Source organism: Aquila chrysaetos, chromosome 2, assembly GCF_900496995.4.
Source record: "Aquila chrysaetos chrysaetos chromosome 2, bAquChr1.4, whole genome shotgun sequence".
Lineage (NCBI taxonomy): Eukaryota > Metazoa > Chordata > Aves > Accipitriformes > Accipitridae > Aquila > Aquila chrysaetos.
This window is the reverse complement of record NC_044005.1, coordinates 45,441,247-45,462,523: the sequence shown is the minus strand read 5'-3', so window position 1 is coordinate 45,462,523 and position 21,277 is coordinate 45,441,247. Positions and strand designations below refer to the sequence as shown.

At 38.9% G+C, this 21,277-nt stretch overlaps 1 protein-coding gene across 19 annotated transcripts in view; it reads left to right on the top strand.

Annotated features, from left to right (window-relative positions):
* Nucleotides 1-21,277, top strand: part of CELF1 (CUGBP Elav-like family member 1) — a 72,995-nt gene that overhangs the window by 30,870 nt on the left and 20,848 nt on the right. For 8 of the 19 annotated variants that reach the window (XM_030035212.2, XM_030035193.2, XM_030035165.2 and 5 more), the window contains 8 exons: nucleotides 5,211-5,398; nucleotides 6,208-6,290; nucleotides 6,706-6,754; nucleotides 9,985-10,119; nucleotides 10,290-10,369; nucleotides 10,754-10,915; nucleotides 12,352-12,433; nucleotides 15,480-15,608. In XM_030035212.2, the coding sequence (XP_029891072.1) occupies nucleotides 5,221-5,398; nucleotides 6,208-6,290; nucleotides 6,706-6,754; nucleotides 9,985-10,119; nucleotides 10,290-10,369; nucleotides 10,754-10,915; nucleotides 12,352-12,433; nucleotides 15,480-15,608 (898 nt within the window). In that variant the 5' untranslated portion in view covers nucleotides 5,211-5,220. Of the gene's footprint in view, nucleotides 1-2,881; nucleotides 3,119-5,210; nucleotides 5,399-6,207; nucleotides 6,291-6,705; nucleotides 6,755-9,984; nucleotides 10,120-10,289; nucleotides 10,370-10,753; nucleotides 10,916-12,351; nucleotides 12,434-15,479; nucleotides 15,609-21,277 lie in introns of those variants that run through there. The other 11 variants (XM_030035116.2, XM_030035078.2, XM_041128950.1 and 8 more) reach the window with 7 other exon arrangements.

Below are 21,277 nucleotides of genomic sequence, written 5' to 3'. Positions count from 1 at the left end.
GGTTTTTTAGGTTCTGTGCCCCAGGATGTGATGTAATTCTGTAAACTTAAAAGCAAAACTTTCAGCATTTATACTCCACAATCTCTGAGGAGCATATATAGCGATATATTCTGCAGCATAATCTAGGGCTTCGGGAGTGTAAAAAAAGTCAGATTTAATTTGTAGTATGTAGAAGTTTTAAATGTTTGTATTGTTAGATTAGCACCACATTTAAATGTGTAGCTACAGTCCATAGAGCTTGGAATTTCAGACATTGTTTCTATTATCCTTTGAATAGAAACAGTCAAAGAATGGATCTGGAAGCCAGCAGGAATTTGACATCTGAGCAAAAAATAAGTGTGTTTAGCGCTCTTATTTTTCTTTCTTTCTTTCTTTCTTTGTGAGCAATGGCTAGGATGACTTTTGTGTTTTTTATAGTTTCAAAGAAACACTGCTTCCTCATTTAGTTTTTCTTATTTCTGTGCAGTAGCGAAATACCATCTTTTCCTACTCTTTCTGATATTTTCACAAGTGAAGTCTGTAAGTCTTTTAATTTCACTAGCTTGATGCCTCAGCTAAATAATGTTAAAACAAACCTGTTTGTCACTGAAATTGCCAGCATTAATGCAGAAGTATGGTACCCTGAGGCACTGAGTCTTGGCTAGCATACCTTCAGGTATTTATTCACCATTCTAGTATTGACTCTTTCTTTCCCCCGAATTGTACATAACAGCATGTGAAATATTTTTGGCACTGCTCATTAAATGAAGTGAGCACATCACAGGAGAAATTACAGTAAGTATAACAAGAATTAAAAACTAGTATGTAGCAGGATAGTTGCACAAAACTAATGTTTTAATTATTAAAGCCAGTAGGCTGAATTTGACCTGGAGTATAACAACGTGACAATGCCTGTAACTTGTTGCAGGCTGTCTTAATGGAACAAGCAGATATGACTTCCATTTTGAGGAGCAGAGAAATGAGGGAAAGGGTGGGTGTAGGATCAAATCATAATGACTTAGTGATTTTCTTCAGTAAACTAATAAATCTCAGTAACCTTTTTAAAACCCATTTGCTAGAGTATCTGTTGCCAGCATCATCTTTCATCAAACCTACAGTGAGCATGGCTGCTGGGGTATTTTACTGGCTGCTTAAAAAAGGCTAAAGATGACTGGAAGACCAGAAGGAATGAATTCTGGTCTTTGTAGGTAAGACCAGAATTTATAGTGTTGGTCTATAGATTTATGTGAACAGTGGCAAGAACCTCACCATATCTTCTGCTCTTCTAATCGTATATATCTGAAGTGTTTATCTGTGGGCTTATTTTAGAGAAATCCATAAAATGGGCTCCAGGCTCAATTTAACATTTGAATATGATGTGTTTTACACAACATGGCATTTCTCAAGTGGGAATTGTGTAAGATGTGTCTGAAGGTAGATATGAACAATTTACTGAAAGCTAATAAATGGACCTGTGCTCCCTAGTGCCTGTTTGCATGCTCTTAACAGTGGTGCTTAGCAGGTAGCTTACACCTTTTGCATTAAAGAATAAGCTTGCTTGCATTTATCACATAGTAAGAGCATGCATGAAGTAGTTACTGTTGAATATCTGATGTGTGCTAAACTCATGTCCTCCCTTGTTTTGCAGTAACATGCATATCGCTTTGTATTACGAGGCCTAACTGCTTTTAATAACTTTTAGTTAACCTCACTGTAGGCAGAAGATTGGAAATGTTCTTTCTTTTTTTTTCCAGAAGTTGGAAATGGTTATTTATGAAAAAATAATTGACATGCTGTAACTATGCAAGTGTAAAGGAAGCTGTATATACTGGCCAGTCTAAATAACTGCAAGTGCATGTTGCTGTCATTGACAGACAAGAAAGAAGTGATTGTAGCTGCCCCAGCATGCATTCCTTGATGCTCTAAGAGTTTATTTTGTGGTTGTATCAACCGTATACGTAAGGCTTATCTGGATTCATGTTAGACTTGAATTAATTATCCCTCCTGGAGTGCTTGGACACACCCAGCTGCCTCTGCAGCACTCACTCTGTGCAATCAGGTATTTCTGCATCTCCCAATGCATCCAGTATTATGCAGATTATCTCCCCATTAGTTTGGGTATTGAAAATTTAACAAGAGGTCTGTATTGTGTGTATAAAAACACCTCACAGTTCCTTGATCAACATGTTATTCCTGTTTTAATGATGCAGCAACTGAGGTGGTCTGATCACTTTTTTTGAAAGACTGTAAAACAGTTTTCAGCAAATCACTGTGTTTTTCCCTTCCTATGTCATCTATAGGCTCTGTATATCTCTGGATTTATAGATGTGGGATGGGCAAAGTATTGTTTCCAGAACAATGTATGTTTTGCTCCTATAAAAGGAATAGGTTTTGATGTTCTGTGGCAGTTAAGGTATTTTTCAGTAATCCGGTCTTCTTAGCTTTGATTTTTTGGGCAGGTTCTGAGAACCATTTTAGTTGGCACTTTTCTCCCTAGAAGTTAGGACAGTGTCAAAAATAGTATACAAGGTGAAAAGAGTGAGATCAGCCATTGAAAATGTTTATGGTGGAGGAACCTCTTGACTTCATACCTTAATATTGGTGATATGGAAAGTGTCTGTCTGAATCTCAAGGCCTTGGACTGCCATTTTGGGAGGCAAGGAGTTAGTTGGGGATGGAAAGACTGGAGTTTGTATTCTTTCTGCTCTGTTACCCATTGCTATCTTCATGGATCTGACACTCTGTTTATCTGACAGTGCACTCAGTACTGCTTCGCCAGGGAAAATTGCACAAAACAAGCCCAGTGCATCAGCATTTTCATTGTGTATTAAGCTGAGCCTCCCTTCACATGGTCACATCCCCTTTTTAATCTGGGATTCCATGTCCCTTTCCCAGTCCAGCCTGTTTCTGTGGTGTCTATTGCTGGTCTCCCTGAGCTTCTGTTTCTGTGGTTTGAGTGTTTTTTGTGTGGCTGAGTGTTAAGACCTGCAGGACTTTTGGAAGTGGTGTTGTTTGGGGGTTAGGCAATAAACTGATTTAGTGTTAGTAGTTTGTCACAAACTGAGGTGATGGCTGCGTTCAAGTTGGATTTCCTCCCAGAGATGATGGTGGACCATTGCTCCTTGAATGCTAGCCCTGTGTAAGTATTTTGTCTTCATGTCTGAGTTTATAACTAAAGTGATAGTTGGAATTGCTGTCTCTGAAGCCTGTGCTGTCTGATGAACTCCCCTTGTGGGGGGAAAGGGGGAGAAGGGGGAAAGACAGGAAGAGAGACAGGAGAGCCTGCAGTTTGTTTTCTTGAAGAAATCCTACTGGGCATTGACAATTGACATTGGATTCTGGATAGACGGGGAAAAATGACCTGATAATTTTAGGGATGAGGGCTAAGGAGGAGTTAAAGCTATTTGGCTATACTGTGTATAGTATGTTACAGGTACTGATATTATAAAATTAGTTATTTAAATCAATTGTTGGGAGAATAGTTTCTGTTCTTCCCTATTAATGACTCCAGACTAAACCTTTTAATTAGGAATGAAAGGTTCCTTGAATACTGCTGAGGTCATGTTAAGAGTTGCTCAGTTAACAGGAGCCATGCTATGTTCTTGAAGCTACCCGTGGCATAGAAGGCAGGGCTGAAAATTATGATTGGAAGAGGGTAAATGATTTCCAGTTGTTCTCAACTGGACTGAAAAGAGGTAGTTTACCTCTTTGTAAAAGGTATTGTTTGCCTTGGCTATTTAGGCAGGTGCTGACCCTTTCTGAGTGGAAAGGTAGAGAGGAGTGAAAGGATTTATGATGATTCCTTTCCCTTCTAGTAAGAAGCTTTGTTGTTTCTGAGGTCTGTTCATACAGCTATAAAATTATGAGCTTTCCCTGGCATCAGTTTTTTCCTTAGGCTCTGAACAGCAGCGTATTGAGGGGAAAAATTAACTACACATCACCTGGTTTGGAAATTTTTTTTTATTTTTTTAAATTCTGTTCAGGGAGGAATGTGATTTGCAGATGGACAGTGAGAGGAACACTGTTTGCTGTAATATGCAGTTAACAAGCTATTCAAAAACTATCTTCAAAGGAAAAAGCAGAGATGAAGAGAGCTGACTACTCTGGAAGAAAGTCACCTGTATTCTTCAACAAAGAGCTTGGGGGCGGGGGGAATCATTGTATAGTTGCTATTCCACTCTCCATGCCCTTTCTAGATTATGCAGGGGTTGGTCAGCAATTTTAACCTACTAATCACTATAGCTACAATAGGATGTTGTTACAGTCTTCCACAGAGATAGGTGTTGTGGTATACCAGGCTGTGACTACCGATAACAAGACCTCACATTGCACTTGACAAACAATGAGGAGTCAATACAGAAAGCAGTGTATGACTGTCAACTAGCTGGGTGGAGTATAACACAGTTTTATGAATAGGCTGTAAACTGCTTGTATGGCTAGATGTAATGCCTTGAAGCCTGTTGAAGATTCCCATTCTCAAAATTTCTGTGTTGTAGTTTAAGTGACTTTTTTTTCTATGTTAACACACTACCATTACTCAACTTGATTCGGTCTAACTAGATTGCCTAATCCCAACCTGTTCATGTACAACCTAAGCCTGTTTTTTTGCCAAATATTGTTGAAAGCTCCCTACTTTCACAAAGAGCTGTTGCCTTGTAAACCTTTAATGAAGCTTCTCATCTGTTCAGTTGTACCTGTTTCTGTGTTTTAAGATGGATCTTCACCCTGGGAAACACTTCCAGATAGTCACATTTAAAAACAACAGAAAAATGTTATCCTCTCATTTTCAGTCGTTACTGGTAACTTCAGTAGTCTGTGGGTAGACTGAGTTTAGGTTCCTTCCTGTTCTAGTGTCTTTTTCTGTAAAATCTTACGTGGTTGAACTAGTGATATTTTTCAGTCATCTCAACAGATTTATGTCCTGAATCCCAGATGTTGACTACATTATAGGAACAAATGTTAAGAGAAGTTTTAAACAGCTGTGTAGAGTGTTTGGTTTCCAAGTACGCAGCTTGCCAATGAATGTGAATAGTGCTTCTGAATATTCTCTGGTATGCAGGACTGGGAATGTGCAAGAGTCTCTCTTTATATGTATGTTTTAATCATATACACTTACATATGTGTAGAAATATTTTTTTTTAATCTCACTGTAAGCATGCTGCTTCTAGCTGCAATAGCATCCAGAATCTGTGGAAAGATATAAACTAGAAGTTCTTTCTTGTTTTTCATAGCTCAAAGAAAATGAATGGCACACTGGATCACCCAGACCAACCTGATCTAGATGCTATCAAGATGTTTGTGGGTCAGGTCCCACGGAGCTGGTGTGAGAAGGATCTAAGAGAACTTTTTGAACAGTATGGTGCTGTCTATGAAATTAATGTCTTGAGGGACAGGAGCCAAAACCCTCCTCAAAGCAAAGGTGAGAACTTCTGTACTTCCCATGTAAGACTTGTTGTCTCAGCTGCTTTCACATAGTTAGAATCTTAACTGTTCACTTACTCAGACATCCCTGTGTGTTGGAGCTCTGTGTGACCATGTGCATGCAATCCCAGGCTTTACAGTCTTTAAGTGTATGTGTCTAATTGTACTTGGACTGTGATCCAGTCATTAGCTGAGCTGAGGAAATTCATAATTTTTTTTTACAGCTCAGAAGTGATGGGGATGCTTGAAGAGTATAGATTATAATTGCAAAGCGGAACATCAAATTAATATTGTTTTGCTCCAGAGCATCATTGTGATGCTATGATACGATCAAAATGTTGCTGGAAGAGTCACAGTTTCAGATAAAATGTAAAACTGAGGTCTTGGTCATTTGTGTACGTCAGATACTTGTGTACATCAAATCCTAACTAAATGCTGTACCTGGATTTGCAGTTCAGTTACATGCAATATCTTATTTCCTGTGAAGTTAGGTAAGTTTTTGGTACTAGCAAATAATCATTGAGTTTCATAATGGAAGTAGCCAACAATTATTGGGCAGATGTATCTAAATGTTTGTTTTAATCGTGTATTGGTGATGTTGGGTCAGTTCTTAATATATCCCATTTTATTACACTTAGAAATCTTTTAAACAGTCACAATCAGTGGAACCTACCTATTTCAATGTCTAACCTCTTCTACTTGTCATATGTTTTGCATTGGAAGGGTAGAAGTGGGACTCACAATTTCTGTACAGCATGTCAAGATTCATAGTGTTCTTTCTTGGCTAGCATTTTGTTTCAATTGCAGGGTGCTGTTTTGTTACATTTTATACCCGTAAAGCTGCACTAGAAGCACAGAATGCTCTTCACAACATGAAGATCCTCCCAGGGGTAAGCGAAGAGCCATGCTTTCTTCACAACTCTACCTTGTTTTTCTGAGCTCTGGCACCACTGATGTACAAACATATGTTATTTTGCCCTCAGATAATGTTTTAAAAGAACTATTCAAAAGAGCAATGTAATGAGATTTGTATGGTAACAGATCTTAAGGGAATTTTGGACCATTTGGGAGAATAATATGGTAATGAAGTGGGTGGGCATGGCTTCTATAATACTCTCTGAGGAGGAATGATGGCATATCATTAGGAAAGCTTTTATTTCTTCTAGAAATTTATGTATTGTTACATACGCACTTCTGTAGAGGCAATTTAGGCTACCACTTCTTTATTCCACAGTTCTTGTGGGATGTATTTCATATAGTATAAAGTGAATGCATCTAGGATTAAATGATCTTTTTACATTTCAGATGCACCATCCTATCCAGATGAAACCAGCTGACAGTGAAAAGAGTAATGGTAAGCTTTACTAAAGTCTGAGTTTGGTGGCATCATTTGTGCTAATAGGGAAGCTTGAGGATTTTCCTTTTGTTGAACAGCTTCTGATGAAGTCTTCTTGAATCGGAGACCTGATTTTTTTTTTTTTTTTTTTTTTTTTTTTTTAAAGAAAAAAAGAAAAAGGTGTGTTTTCAATATAGTAGGAGGCGTAAGTGATGTCTCTAAAATTCCATGACTCAGTATCTCCCACTGCTGCTGCTTGTGGTAGAACCACGTTGTCAGTTAGGGAAACATCCAGTGAGTTCTTCTTTGTACTAAGGTGGTTTAAATCTTTGTTGGGGACAGGGACAGTGGGATTGAGTGCACCCTCAGCAAGTTTGCAAATGACACCACGCTGAGTGCTGTAGTTGATACCCTAGAGGGAAGGGATGCCATCCGAAGGGACCTTGACAGGCTAGAGAGATGGGTCCATGCGAACCTCATGAAGTTCAACAAGGCCAACTGCAAGGTCCGGCACCTGGGTCAGGGCAATCCCAAACATGGGCACAGGCTGGGCAATAAGTGGATTGAGAGCAGCCCTGTGGAGAAGGACTTGGGGGTATTGGTGGATGAAAAACTGAATATGAGGAGGCAATGTGCGCTTGCAACCCAGAAAGCCCGTCGTATCCTGGGCTGCATCAAAAGAAGGGCTAACAGGTTGAGGGAGCTGATTCTCTCACTCTGCTCTGCTCTCTTAAGACCCCACCTGCAGTACTGTGTTTGGCTCTGGGGCCCCCAGCATAAGAAGGACATAGACCTGCTCAAGTGGGTCCAGAGGAGGGCCATGAAGATGATCAGGGGACTGGAGCACCTCCCTTAATGAGGACAGGCTGAGAGACTTCAGGTTGTTTAGCCTAGAGGAGGCTCAGGGAAGACCTTATAGCAGACTTCCAGTACCTAAAGAAGGCCTACGGGAAGGACAGGGAGGGATTCTTTAACAGGCAGTGTAGTGACAGGACTAGGGATAATGGTTTTAAACTGAAAGAGGGTAGATTTAGCTTAGATATTGGGAAAAACTTCTTTCCTGTGAGGGTGGTTGAGACAGTGGAACAGGTTGCCCAGAGAGGAGGTGGATGCCCCCTCCCTGGAAGTGTTCAAGGCCAGGTTGGATGGGGCCTTGAGCAACCTGATGTGGTGAAAGGTTATCCCTGCCTATTGCAGGGGCTTGAAACTAGATGATCTTTAAGGTCTTTCCCAACCCAAACTATTCTATGAAATCTAGAAATGCTTTTTCAAGTGCTTGACCAATTTGAAGCAAGGTCTGTTGCAGCTGCGGTGGGAGTCAAAACTTCTTCTTGTAGTATATAAGGGAGACTGAGAATTCACAACAGTTCAGTAGAGAAAAAAATGTGAATATTTCTGCACATTGGCTGTTTCAGATGGATTAAGACATTTAGGATCTACCATTGGGTAGATGATGATTTAGCCATGTATTTCCATGATGACTTTATGTATGTACATACATACATGCTCAGATGTGTGTGTCTATACATATTGCTGCAAGATAAGCAAAGAAAGTGTTTAGCATCTTGTAGTTTCAGCCTTTTTAGGCTTGGCTGAATTTTATTTTCTCCATTTGCCATAGTTACTATAAGATTAGCATTGCATCATGGAGAAGATAATCCTGGTTCCAGAAAGCTTACATCTTAAGATAATTGAAAACAGAAGATGGGATATACCAGTAACATACAGTGGGAGTAATTCCATCCAAAAATTCCTCCATGTGTATATAGAATATGTTTCTGTGTAAATATGTCTAGAAAGGAGTAACTCTTGTGAAATATTGTTGGGAGGAGAACGGAATAGGTTCTCTAAACTAAAATTGATCTTGCATTATACACACACACGAATATCCTGGGAAAATGATGGAAAGAGGAAAGAAGTATGTAATGGAATTGTAGGGTGACAGTTCTGAGGCTATTATATAATTATATGAGTTTTAGTAAAAGGTGTAGGTGAAAATATAAATAAGAAAGCATCAGTTAAAAAGTATTTTAACTTGCCATTAATAGAAGGGATTCTGTATCTCTTGAACTAAAATGGACTGCAAAAAGGATTTGAAAGCAGCTTTCTGCTTTAAGAGCTTGAAAGTGAACTGGGTACAACCTTAAGATTTAGTCAGTCATGTCAGCTGGAATGGTTTGGAATTTTCCTCTTCAACACCATAGAAGACTCAGCAAATAAGTTGATTTCCCCTCACCATGGCACTAAATAGGAGAAGACTTTCTCTCTTGAAGCTTCAAATTGTGCTACAGCCTTCATCATATTATATTTTATATTGTGCTGAATGTTGTATTTGCACACTGTTTTAAATTTCCAAATGATATTCTGCATAATTTGCTTCATCCTTTAAAAGCAAGTATTTCAGAGATGATTAGCATCCTTAAATAAGTAAAATGAGAAGTATGAAGTTCTGCTCTGGATTTGAATTTACCCCAGTCCCTTAAGTGACCTTAAACTGACATTAGTAACCACTAACTGAAAAGTTAAGAGAAATGTCTTTCTGGACCATTTATTTTAAAATAGTCTGCACACCGAAAGGTATTCTTCAATTCTAATGTATCTGGTAGCATCAGCATTTAGGAGCAAGATACAGTAACACACAGTCCATCGTTCTGATTCGAGGTGTTATTTTCATGTTTTTGGTACAGATCAGAATGGATGAATCTGAAACAGAACTAAAACTGTTCCGTTTTAGCAACTGCTGTTGCTTCCATTGTTGAGACAGGAGCATGGGGAAATGGGCAGATCTAAATTTATGTGACTGGCATGATAAAGAGTCTTTCTTGTTTAGATACAGTTAGGTATGTTGGTAGTCTGAAGATAGAGGAGAGAGGATGAAAATAGTCCAATAAAATACATACAAGTCTTCTCTCACTTGCCAGGAGCTGAACATAGGAGATACAGGGAAGTGCTGAATCTGATGTATTTTTCCCTTTTCTTACATTCTTGCAGTTCACAGGCTTGCAAGCAAGAAACAGTCAGCCAAATGTAAACATAAAATGTCATAAAACAGGCATCCTTCAGGTTCATTGAGGTATCTCATATACATCCTCTTAAATTGAAGAGATTCCATTATTGGGAATCTGATTTTTGACAAGCCTCTACCCTAAATACAAGGGAAATAACGGCAGTTGATGGAGAAGACATGACAAAGTAAGATCTAGTAACCACATATTTGCTAGTAATACTCTTATCTTTTGATTTCTTAGCAGTAGAAGATAGGAAGTTGTTTATTGGAATGATATCCAAGAAGTGCAATGAAAATGATATCCGAGTGATGTTCTCCCCCTTTGGGCAGATTGAAGAATGCAGGATATTACGGGGCCCAGATGGCCTGAGCCGAGGTAAGCTTGATAGTTCAAGGTTCTCCACTGGATGCTGCCTTTTGCCACTCAAGGTGGTATTTCAGCTCTTTCTGTGATTCCTGCACCCGCCCAGGCATTTTAATTTCTTTATTCATCCCAATAATTGCAGCTGTAGTGAATTACTTCGTTCCTTTTTGTTCTTTCCCCAGGTTGTGCGTTTGTGACTTTTACAACAAGAGCCATGGCACAAACAGCAATCAAAGCAATGCACCAAGCACAAACCATGGAGGTAAAACAAGTTAGTGGGTGTCAGGAGAAGATGTAATTTGTCAGGCAGTCACTATGGAGTTCGGAGGACTAGAAAGCAGAGAGAAGGATAAGTGCAGTGTGTGTTTCTTCGCAAATGCTACTCCTGGACCTTTGTGTTTGTTCTGCTCCTATTTTTAGAGCTCAAGATAGAAACTTCATTTGCAGAGAAAATACCAAAATATGAAATACTATTAAAAGCAAATGAGATTTTGAATCTTTAATGAATTGTTTGAATATATATATGTATGTATGTATGCCTGTGGGTGGACGGGAGGGGAATGCTTTCAATGACTGGGTCTTAATGCAGTATTTTTGTGACTGCTGGGGATAGCAAGTATGTAATTGTTTGAATTGCTGTTTGCAGGGTTGCTCTTCCCCCATTGTGGTAAAATTTGCAGACACGCAGAAGGACAAAGAGCAGAAACGAATTGCTCAGCAACTCCAGCAGCAAATGCAACAGATCAGTGCTGCCTCAGTATGGGGAAATCTGGCTGGTCTCAACACACTTGGACCCCAATACTTAGCAGTGAGTTTCTGATTTGGGTTCTTTTCATCTCTTACAGTGGGATTACAGTGTCTGACTGTCTTCTAGTCTATAATGTGTTCATTTTTAGAAGGCTCCTGATAGGTAGGAGCAGGGTTCTTAATCCCCATTTTGTGGATGAGGAGGCTGAAATTAAGTTATGCGGTAACAGCTAGTCAGGATACATTTAAGTGAGGATTTCAAGCCCAGTCACTGTAGCCCTAACTACTGAAACTTTTTTCCCCCGGTCTTCTGTAGAATGACTTTGTGCTGGGAAGATTTTCTTCGTGTGTTTTGGCCTCAGTGTTTACCCATATAAATGCCCTTTTCATGTCTATGTGATTACATAATTCTTGTATTCCTCTTCCATTTTTCCTTTTTCAGCCTTTATTTCTCTCATCCCCCTCCAGTGAAACCTAGAACAGTACTTGGTGCTGTCCAAATAGAAGAGGTGATCAGGTTGGAAGCACCAAGCAGCTGACAGTGCACAGTAAAAAAAAAAAAAACACCAGCAGCAACAAAAAAATCCCCCCAAAAAAACAAAAAAAAAAACCCCCACCAGCAGCAACAAAAAAAACCTCACAGAAAATACAGAGAAACCACTCTCTTTAGCAAAAATGACAGAACAGAAGGTAGTCTGCTGTTTTTCACTGATTTTAGTTGATTTTGCTGGGTCCCCAAAGGGTAAACTTTTCATAAACTGATGTGCTCTGGATCGTGTTGGTTGTCAGAGTAGCTATGAGAACTGTAGTCATGCAATACAAGGTCTGGGGAACAGAAAAGGAAAGCTTCATCTCATTCTTGCTATGGTTACTGTTGAAGCGGGGACGTTCTTGCTTTTACTACTGCGTTAGGTTTGGTAGATAGGAGTTTTTTGTAACCTAGTTAATGGAGGTAGGAATAGGAAATCCCTCTAAATAGCTTCTGAGCTGAGGCTTGAAATTTCTTTCATGGCTGCTGTGCTTAAGGAAAGCAGAGGGGGTTCCCTCTCATGGTGGCTCTTTGGTTTTGGTGTGTCATCTGCCATTTGTCCTATGCTGGCAGCGTCAGCTGTGAAGTCTGGCTTGAGGTTGTATATCCTTAGGGGTGGCAATCCTGCCTGAGATGCTTTGAGTAGGAGTTCCCTCACTACTGACTACTGGTTTTGTCTTGGTGTATTAGCTATAAACTTCCCTCAACGTTGATTATGTTGAGTGAGGAAAGCATTGTGCTGTTGCTTTGCTGCAATGTGATGCATGGGCAGTGTGGATTTTCACTACGGTGGTGCTCTGGCTGTATTGTGTAAGGGGAATTCTCTTTACGCTTTGCTGTGATGTGGTGCATGGGCAGTGGGAATTCCCTTTGTGACGGCGCTCTGGCTGTGGTGTGATGCAGTTTCTCCCAGAAGCGGAGCCAGCCCTCACTCTCACTCTTGTTTTGTTTTTTGGTGTAATGTCTAGCTTTATTTGCAGCTCCTTCAGCAGACAGCAGCTGCGTCTTCTGGGAACCTGAACACATTGAGCAGCCTCCACCCAATGGGAGGTGAGTTTTTTCCACCAGAAGACAAATTCAGTGCCAAAGAGGAGGAGGGTAGAGAAAGTAGCCAAAAGTCTGTAGACACATTTACCTCACTTGAAATAAGTAGTCCTGAGTTTACCCACTCCTTTGGAATGGCAGGAATCCTCTGCTACAAGTGTGGATGTTGCTTCTTAATCTTAGTTAACTATTGTCCCTAAGGTAAGTTGTGGTATGATGGTAATCTCCCCTACCTCTGGCATTTAAAATTATCTTCCCTTATGGGTACAAAAAGATGGTTCTGTGTATTTGTTTTTATCTAAACAGCTGCACACATGAAGCGTTGTGTTTTGAAGTAAGCACTAATGCATGTTTCAGTGATAATGGATTCCTAGGTTTCCCATTTTAAATTCTTTGTTCTTAAATACATGAAAGTTGAAAAATGCAATGTTGGTAGGAATGTGAACTAGTCCTTCATTCAGGTTCTTTAATTCCTTTGTTTGAATTACAGTTGATTATGTCATTGCTGTTAGGGAAATATCAGCTTAATAGGTATGAGCCAAATTCCTTGATGTGGACTGCTAGTCAGAATATTCACTAAGTATAGCAGTACTGGGACTGCAAATTGATTGTCCCTTCTGTCTTCACAGGGTAGGGAATAATAAAACGCGTTAGTAACTCCATTCACCACATTGTCTAAATTCTTCTGCTGGCAGAAAAACTATAGTTTTGGTTTTAATACTGAACATTTTAAGCATTAAAATTGCCTCTTGGGGTTGTACAGTAGTTCACAATATTACATGCCTGTCTGTGCAGAGGTTGATCTAAAAGTGTTACGAAAGTACAGTGTCTTTGTACATTTGACTTTTGTTGGTACCCCCATCAGTAACAATTACAAGCTTTTGCAAAGCGTTATGTTTTCGACTGTAAGAACTTTGATTTATACTTGAGGTTGATTCTAACCTTAGCTTCTTATGTTTACTTTTTTCATATTAGACCTCTTCAGAGCTCTTGGATCTAAGACTCTTGCCAAAAGCAATTTTTTGAAAAATCAGTTTCACTAACATCCTGTGTGGTGGTGATCTATAACAGATTTCGTTACGTGCACAGTACTGTTTTTTCTCCCCTCTTCGTGTCTGTTTAAAAGCAAGTGGTAATAAAGGAGAAAAACAGTACTGCAGTTCATGTTAATTGGTACTACAATAAGGACTGGGGTGGGGAAGGGACTAACTAGCTGAGATTGCCTATGAAGTTTCCAGGGTAATTCTGTCTTCACTATTAAAAAAAAAACCACCCTAAAAATTGAGAACTCAGACGTATAAATAGCATGTTGCATGGTGTTTTGAAAGAATTATTCCAAGTCTGTGATTCTTCACAGAAAGAGTTTTAGTTTCAAAGTCCTGTTAATATCTCAGCTGATCTCCTTTCTTGAAATTCATAGAAAGAAAAATTAAGTAGGTAATTAGATCCCAAATTATATCAGACTTTGTAGACAAAATTTAATCTTGACGCTGTTTGAAAACAGATGGGAAAACAATGTGATGACAAGAGGACAGGTGCAGTGCGCACATGCCAAACTGCTTCAGAAAGGAAGCAAGCTGCTCTGTTCTTCACTAGCTCTAACACTTGCACTTTTAACCCTCTGTAGCACAATAAAAACAAAACCATATAACTTCTTGGTTTTAACTTCATGCTTTTGTGTTACAATGGCACCTTGAGAGTCTACAGGCAGAATCCTCTTTCAGGCACTAAATGTGGCTAGGGAAACCCTGTCACAAAGAGAAAACAATTGAAAAAGATAAAAAAACCAAAACAAACTATGCTAAAGGTAGTATAAGTTTTTTAGAAAATAAATAGTTTATACTGCGTTGTCACTTATATTCCTATGTTGTCTGTTTACATACTTGAATTACAAAACTGAGATTTTCAATTATTTGAGATGTGTGCTTTGTCACCAAGCACTTACTAAGCATCCAAAAGATGAGGTGCCGCATCTGCCTAGGACGTTTTGATGTTGTTATATGAACGGTGATTAATTTAATTTTGGTTTTAATTTTGTAGGGAAGAATTACTAGGGATTGTCTGAAGTCAGATGAAAAGAGGAGGAATTGTTAGAATAAGCAAAGGTAGAGACAAAAAAGGGAAATAAGGGAAAAGGGAAGAGAGGCAGAATTGGAAGAATGGAGCTAGCCTACCAAAGGATGGCTAAAATACAGAATTCAGAGAAGATTGATATCAGTGGTAATTCCATGGCAGGAAAAGAAGGCCAACTACAGTGTCAGTACTGACCGAATGGTTTCATTCAAAAATTATGACTCAAAATTAAGGTGAGTCAGATGAGTAAATTGATCATTAAAAGTTCATCAGCGCAGGGATACCTTCCTCCACCTGCAGTATTCCTGGCTGCTTACCTACAACATGCCTGATGTTTCTCATTTTCCTTACCACTTTTGACCAGCTGACTAGCCTAGGTGTACATTGGCTGATCTTGTGGTCAGGAGTTGCCACTTAACATTGTTTCACAGTTGACTGCTGCTTCTTGGCTGTCAAGTGGACCAAACAAAACATGCTGGTATTCAGCTGGTGGTGGGTTGAAGGTGTGACTTTGTGGCCACTGTGGTGAGTAGGCCTTCTTGAAAGAATTCTGCAGTTATTGCTCTGCCCATACAAAGAGAGTGGAGGGACACGAGAAGAGGAGGTTATTGGCCTGGTGTCTAGACACGTTCTCTAGCTTGCAGATGAGCTGTCAGACCCTGGCTTAACTCTGTTATAGCTGCTATGCTTTTGTGACTGGAGAGAACACTGCTTGAAAATTTCTGTACTCTGGAGTCTATATCTGGGATCATGACTACCTGGTCTTTTATCAAAATTCATCTATTTGAGCAAAGAAAAGCTTTTTTTTTGTTATAACAAGGAATCGCAATGTAGAAAAGATCAGTAACTAGTATTAAGCCTGTTGTTTTGAAGCACCTTTCCATTACTCCTTTGTGATGCACTGAGGTTGCTGGATCTGTTAAGCTTGGATGATGGTGACTCTTGTAGGAGAAACTGTGCATTCTTCAATGTGTTGCAGGACTGAATGCGATGCAATTGCAGAACCTGGCTGCATTAGCAGCTGCGGCCAGTGCAGCTCAGAATACACCGAGTGGTACCGCTGCACTCACTTCCTCCAGCAGTCCCCTGAGTGTTCTCACCAGCTCAGGTAAGAGACTGCTTATGTTGTAGTGTGTTCTGACGTGGATTGCCTTAAGAGTCCTTTCAGAGTAGATGTCACCTGTTTTGTCTGTTGCTTTTTGTCACTTTCATGTTGATTCTTTAGTAGATGAGCATTTTTACTAGTAGATCCACTGGCCTTTGTTTAGGGTAGGTATCTTTGCCACCAGCAAAGGCTTTTTTTTACCTGCTGTGTTCCTTTCTTCAAATGGTCAGATTAATTTAGAGTAAAAAGAATTTTTGAGGCCATCATGAAGCAGAAAGGTAGGTGACCTCTGTCCAGTCACATTATTACAATCTCATCACGTATTTGGTTTATGTGTGACTTTAGGCAGGTACTGTGGCAGATATGTGCTGTTCCTTTGGACATGGAGAGAGAGGATGCCTTAAGCATGAAGTAATGCATTCTGTGCATGAGAACAATACAGTTTATATTCCTCTGGCATTAATGAAGACAAGGATACTACAACAACCTCACAGAAGTAGAATAAACAGACCCTTAGCACATTTATTGGAAAGCAGTTGTCTAGAACTAAGTGTATGAGGTAGTTTTATTTTTGTTGGGGGTTTTTTGGGGGGGGGTTGTTTGTTTTGGGTTTGTGGGGGTTTTTTTGTTTTTTTGGGGTTTGTTTTTTTTTTTTTTTACTTTAGGTTATGTATGTTATCCAGAGAGGCTAGAACGTCCAAGTAGTGTTCTTTTGCTGCCTTATTGTTAAATGTGATCATTAAATGCAACGAACAAGAAAACAAAAAATAAATTAAATTGTGCTTATATCAGACATGCTCAGTTTTTACCACAAATGAGGATCAGTATCCTACTCAGTTACTTCTATCCTATTTTCAGTTATTTCTAAATCCTGACATGGGAAGGGAGACCCTGTATTTTCAGGGTGTCAATTTTCCAATATTTACACTGTGGTATGTGGGTTTGGTTTTGGTTTTGTTTTTTTTGTTTTTCATAAAAAGCCAAATTGCTTATCCAGTTTTGAAATCCAGCCTACAGAGTTGACATCCTCACCTGTGATTGTGAGAGACTGAAGGGGGTTGGGGTGCGTTTTAAATTTCCACAGGTAGCTTTTTGTATTGCGTAGGAGGACCAAGGAGCTGGACTAAGAGATTATAAAGAGATTACAAGGAAAAGCTGTTTAGAAAACCTTATGTCACATGATCAGGAGTTAAACCTTGGGTGCTTTGCACAGTTTTCTACTTAGAGAAATCCCCAAGAAAGAATTCAGTTCAAAGAGTGTTCTGTTGCTGGACAGGATTTTTTTTTTTACATAAAAATGTTGTGGTCTGCAATCCTTAAAGATTAAAACTTCAAAATTTATCTTGACTCCCAGCTATCATATCCTATTCAATGATTAAAAAAAACAAAAAACAAAGATTTGAGGCTATAGGAGAGGTGCATTTATAACCCATGAATGCTTCTTCATCACAGAGAAAGCATGAAGGTGAATATATCTGAGAATTTCTCTCATATTTCCTCATGCAGTAGCAGAACTTGAATTGTCAGGTTACAGTTTGCTGTGACCAGCATTTAGAACTAAGATTTCTTTGTTGGCTCTCTCGTCTACTGACTGGAGCAAGTTTGTTCTCTGATTTGTTGAGGTGGGAAAAGGGACTGGCAGGTTGTGAAGTTCTAATGCCAGATGTGCTAGAAAAGCCAGAGACAGCCTCTTCTCAGAAGTGTACAGTGAAAGAACAAGGGCAATGGGCACGAGCTGCAACAGAGAAAAGTTTGACTGGATATAAAAGAAAAAATAAAATCAATTATGAGAGTGATTAAGCTCAGGAACTAGGTGCCAGAGGGGCTGTGGAATCTCCATCACTTCAGAGGTTCAGAATGCAATTGGAAAGGACCATCAGCAGGCTGACAGAACTCAGACGTTAGACCAGCTCAGAGCAGACCGTTAGACTAGGTGATCCACAAAGGTGCCTTTCAACTGAAGTTATGCTACTATTGTGTGATTCTTTGCGATTGGTTTCCCCTCCATGAATTTTGGTTGTTCTGCAGCACTTTGCAGGTTCCTTTTCCCTTGATAAGAAACATATCTCAGGACTCTGTTCTACTTTTGATCATGCTGGTGGAGGGGCTAGGGTGTGGGGAGCAGTCCATTTTTAAGTGCCTTCTGTGCTGAATCCAAACAACTTTCTGATTGCCAGTTGTATCAATAAATGATTGTGTGTCAACAATCAAGTAATCATGGTGGGTCATTTGAATTAATATCCTATACAGATGTATCAGTCAGTTCACTCACTCTTCACAGGCTTGTAACATGAAGCAGTCACTGTTGTATTGCTCTTTAAACTTAATTTCAAGTATAATTTTAAAGAGTAGAGATTAACTTTGTTCAAAAGAAATGAAAAGTTCTGGAGGATATGTGGTCTATATGTAGTCATTGACATCAAACTCTGAAACGGTTTCAGTGTTTTTCATTAGAGGTATGAATATGCTTCACCTTTTAAAACTGTACTTAAATTGGAGGAAGGGTAGGCCTCAATGTGTACAGGCAGCATTCAGTTTTAACTCTTTACTCTAAACTAGCTATTATCTCTTACATAAGTAAACTTGAAATTGTCTTTTGATTAGTATTTATACAGGCAGTCACACTGTATGTGTTCACATAGAAGGCTGTTGGACTTCACACATTCAGAGCATCCCTCCTGAACCATACCTTGAGCTTGAAAAACCTCAGTATATAGCTGTTCAGTACCATGTGTTAGTAAACGCCTTCCTTGGCTGTGGGACATATGGCAACATCTACTGCGATAACCTCTTAAACCTAACTGCAGATGAGATGACTACCGGCTTGACTTCTATCCATCTGTCATCCAAATGTTCACCTGATGCTTATTTAGACATCTCTCCCAGATTGTCCTCAAATTGCATAATTGGTGGAAAAATCCAGACAAATCATTATGTGTAGTTACCTTTTTGATTTTCGTTCATCTGCACTGATACCTTTTGTGTTTGGGGAACTTGGAAGTCCACACAGTTCAGAGTCTGTGGACTATGGATAGGTTACATGTCAGAATGGTTGAACTAAGAGGTGTTAGGTATTGTCGTTGTGCTGGTTATGCTGTCTTCCTACTCATTTCAGGTGATTTTGTTTTAGATATTCCAAGCAGTATTGTGTATTTTGATGTAGAATAAGATGGAGCAAAACCTTCAACTTTGCAATAAAGCAGCTACTCTTTGGAACTGAACAGACTGCTGCTGCATCCACCTATAGGTAATCCATGTTACAGAGACTGTGCCCTTAGATAAACTCATTTAAACTGCTAGCTTGTGACAGGGACATTCAAGAAAATATTATAGAATTATTTCAGAATTGTAGTGTCTTGTCTGCCATCTTTTCAACTCGGACATCAGTAAGAATTGTCTGCTCCAGAGCAAAATAGAATGGTTGCAAAAGCTGATGTATGTTTCCATTTCTCCTCCTTTCAAAGGCAATCATCAAAGGTCCAGCAAAGACTAGGTGACTTTGCTGGCCTTACTGTGTCTCCAGCAAAATTGTTTTCAGAGACATCATAGTCTTTGTGCTTTTATTGGAACTAATTCTGGTATAGTTCAGTCAGATTCATTGTCTGAATTTTAGTGCTCTTTAGCTCATTGCTTGAATGCTAGATGACTGAATTAGAACAGACTTACTGTTCCCTGAATTTACCTACCTCCGTAATTTGGTAGTTGATGTCCTTGTCCAAGTTTTGTTATCTTTCTTATCTATTCTTTACAACATATTCAAATTTTCTGAAAACCTTTTCAGGTATTTTCAACTAGTTCTCTTAGAGTTAGCCTTTTTTGACTAGATATTACTCAGTAGATGGATCTAAGGAAACATAACCTCAGTAGCAAGCAAGCAAGCAAAAAAAAAAAAAAAAAAAAAAAAAAAAAACAAACAAAAAAACCCCCAAACAAACACGGAAAAACCACCACCCACCAAAAACTGCAAAGAAACAGTGTTAAGAATTGGGGATGGAGTAAAGAACATGTATAAAGCTATATTGGTTTTCCATCCCCATTACTGTGTGCTGGTTTTTGATCTAAAATAATACACAAAAACCAGAAGAACAGAAAGGATGGCTAGAACCATGGAATGCCTTCTGTGTTAAGAGCAACAAGGGAGCCTGAAAAATGGAAGACTGACATGGGAGGAGGATGTGATTGAAGCCTACAAATACGTTAGTGTTGTGATGAAGATGAACAGGGACAGACCAGTCGTTAGATATTTCAAGACAAGAATTACAGGATATCAGGTGAAGTTGTCAGTTGACAGTTCAAAAATAAAAAGACCTATTTCTTTACATAGTACATGATTAAATTGCAGAACTTGTGCCTTAGAACATAGTAGAGTCAAACAATTGGGTGTTCAAAATGCACTGAGATTAATGAAAATCGTACTTTTAATACAAAGACATTGCCCTTGGCTGAAAATAATCCTAGATTCGCAAATTGCTGCATTGGTAAGTAGACTATACCTAGGAAGTATTCCTTCGTAATTGCCCTGTATTTCTGCTCTACTGTTGTTTATCTGCCTTTAGTCATCATCAGAAATGGGGTGCTGACTCAGTACAGCAATTCCTACATACATGATAAAAAAATAAACCGAACAGTGTTAAATTTTCTTGGGTCTTTTCAGTACTAAAGCATTTCTTGTTTTGCTTAAAGAGATTTCTGATAAAGTCAGCTAAATTAAAATAACTGTGTGTTCAGCTTTTGTAGTGGTTTAAATTAACTTATTTAAAATCACAACCTTTTTAAAGTAGGGAAGGCATCCATTCTCTCTTTCACTTTGCTCTCTAGCCTTGGCTTTGTTCCTTTTTTCCCATACCACTACTATTTTATTGTAGTTTTGTGTTGGTTGTTTTTTTTTTTTTTAAATGGTATTCTTATCTGTCAAATGTGTCTGATTTATGCAAATTAGTAATGAAGTATTACAGAAACAAGTGATACTCTAAAATTGAGGCAGCTGTACCATTTTTGAACACTGGCTTTTATTCAGCCAGCTGTGCTGGTTTTTTCCTACCAACTTGAGGGTTATACTGTAATTTCTTCTCTGTATTTTTCCAACATTTAATATGCCACTGATAGCAAGACGGGAAGTTTCTCCTTTTCTTTGGAGTAAGCATCTTAAAATAAAGTTTGGGACATTTGTTTTCCAATTTCTGACTTGTTAAGAGAGTTTGTCTAGAACTTTTCCTAGAAGAGGTTTATCATTTCCTCTGTCAGTACAAAAACTAAACAGTGATATGAGTTGCAGCTCCCTGGGTTCTCATGCAGCTTTTGTTACAAACAACTACTTTTGTTAGGTACAGCTTTTGCTGGGGCTTGTTAGGCAAGTTTGCTGCATTTCATTTAGATAGTTAACATATTCCGCTCCAGCAGAGACTTTGTGTCACGTATATGAAGTGGTGAATATATAGTGTGTGTGAATCTGCTTGAAAGTTGCCAACAATTCTTTTGAAAGTTTTAATGGATGTACACAGCATAACTGAGAATCACAAAAACACAAAGGAAACTGAAAATGCCTGAATTTCAGTTCTGTTACCCACTTGGTCAGACAGATAAATTCCTCTTGAAAGCAGACTACAAGACACCTCTACAGCACCAGTCTTCAGTATCTTTTAATTTGTAAAAGCCATTAATATTTTCCAGTG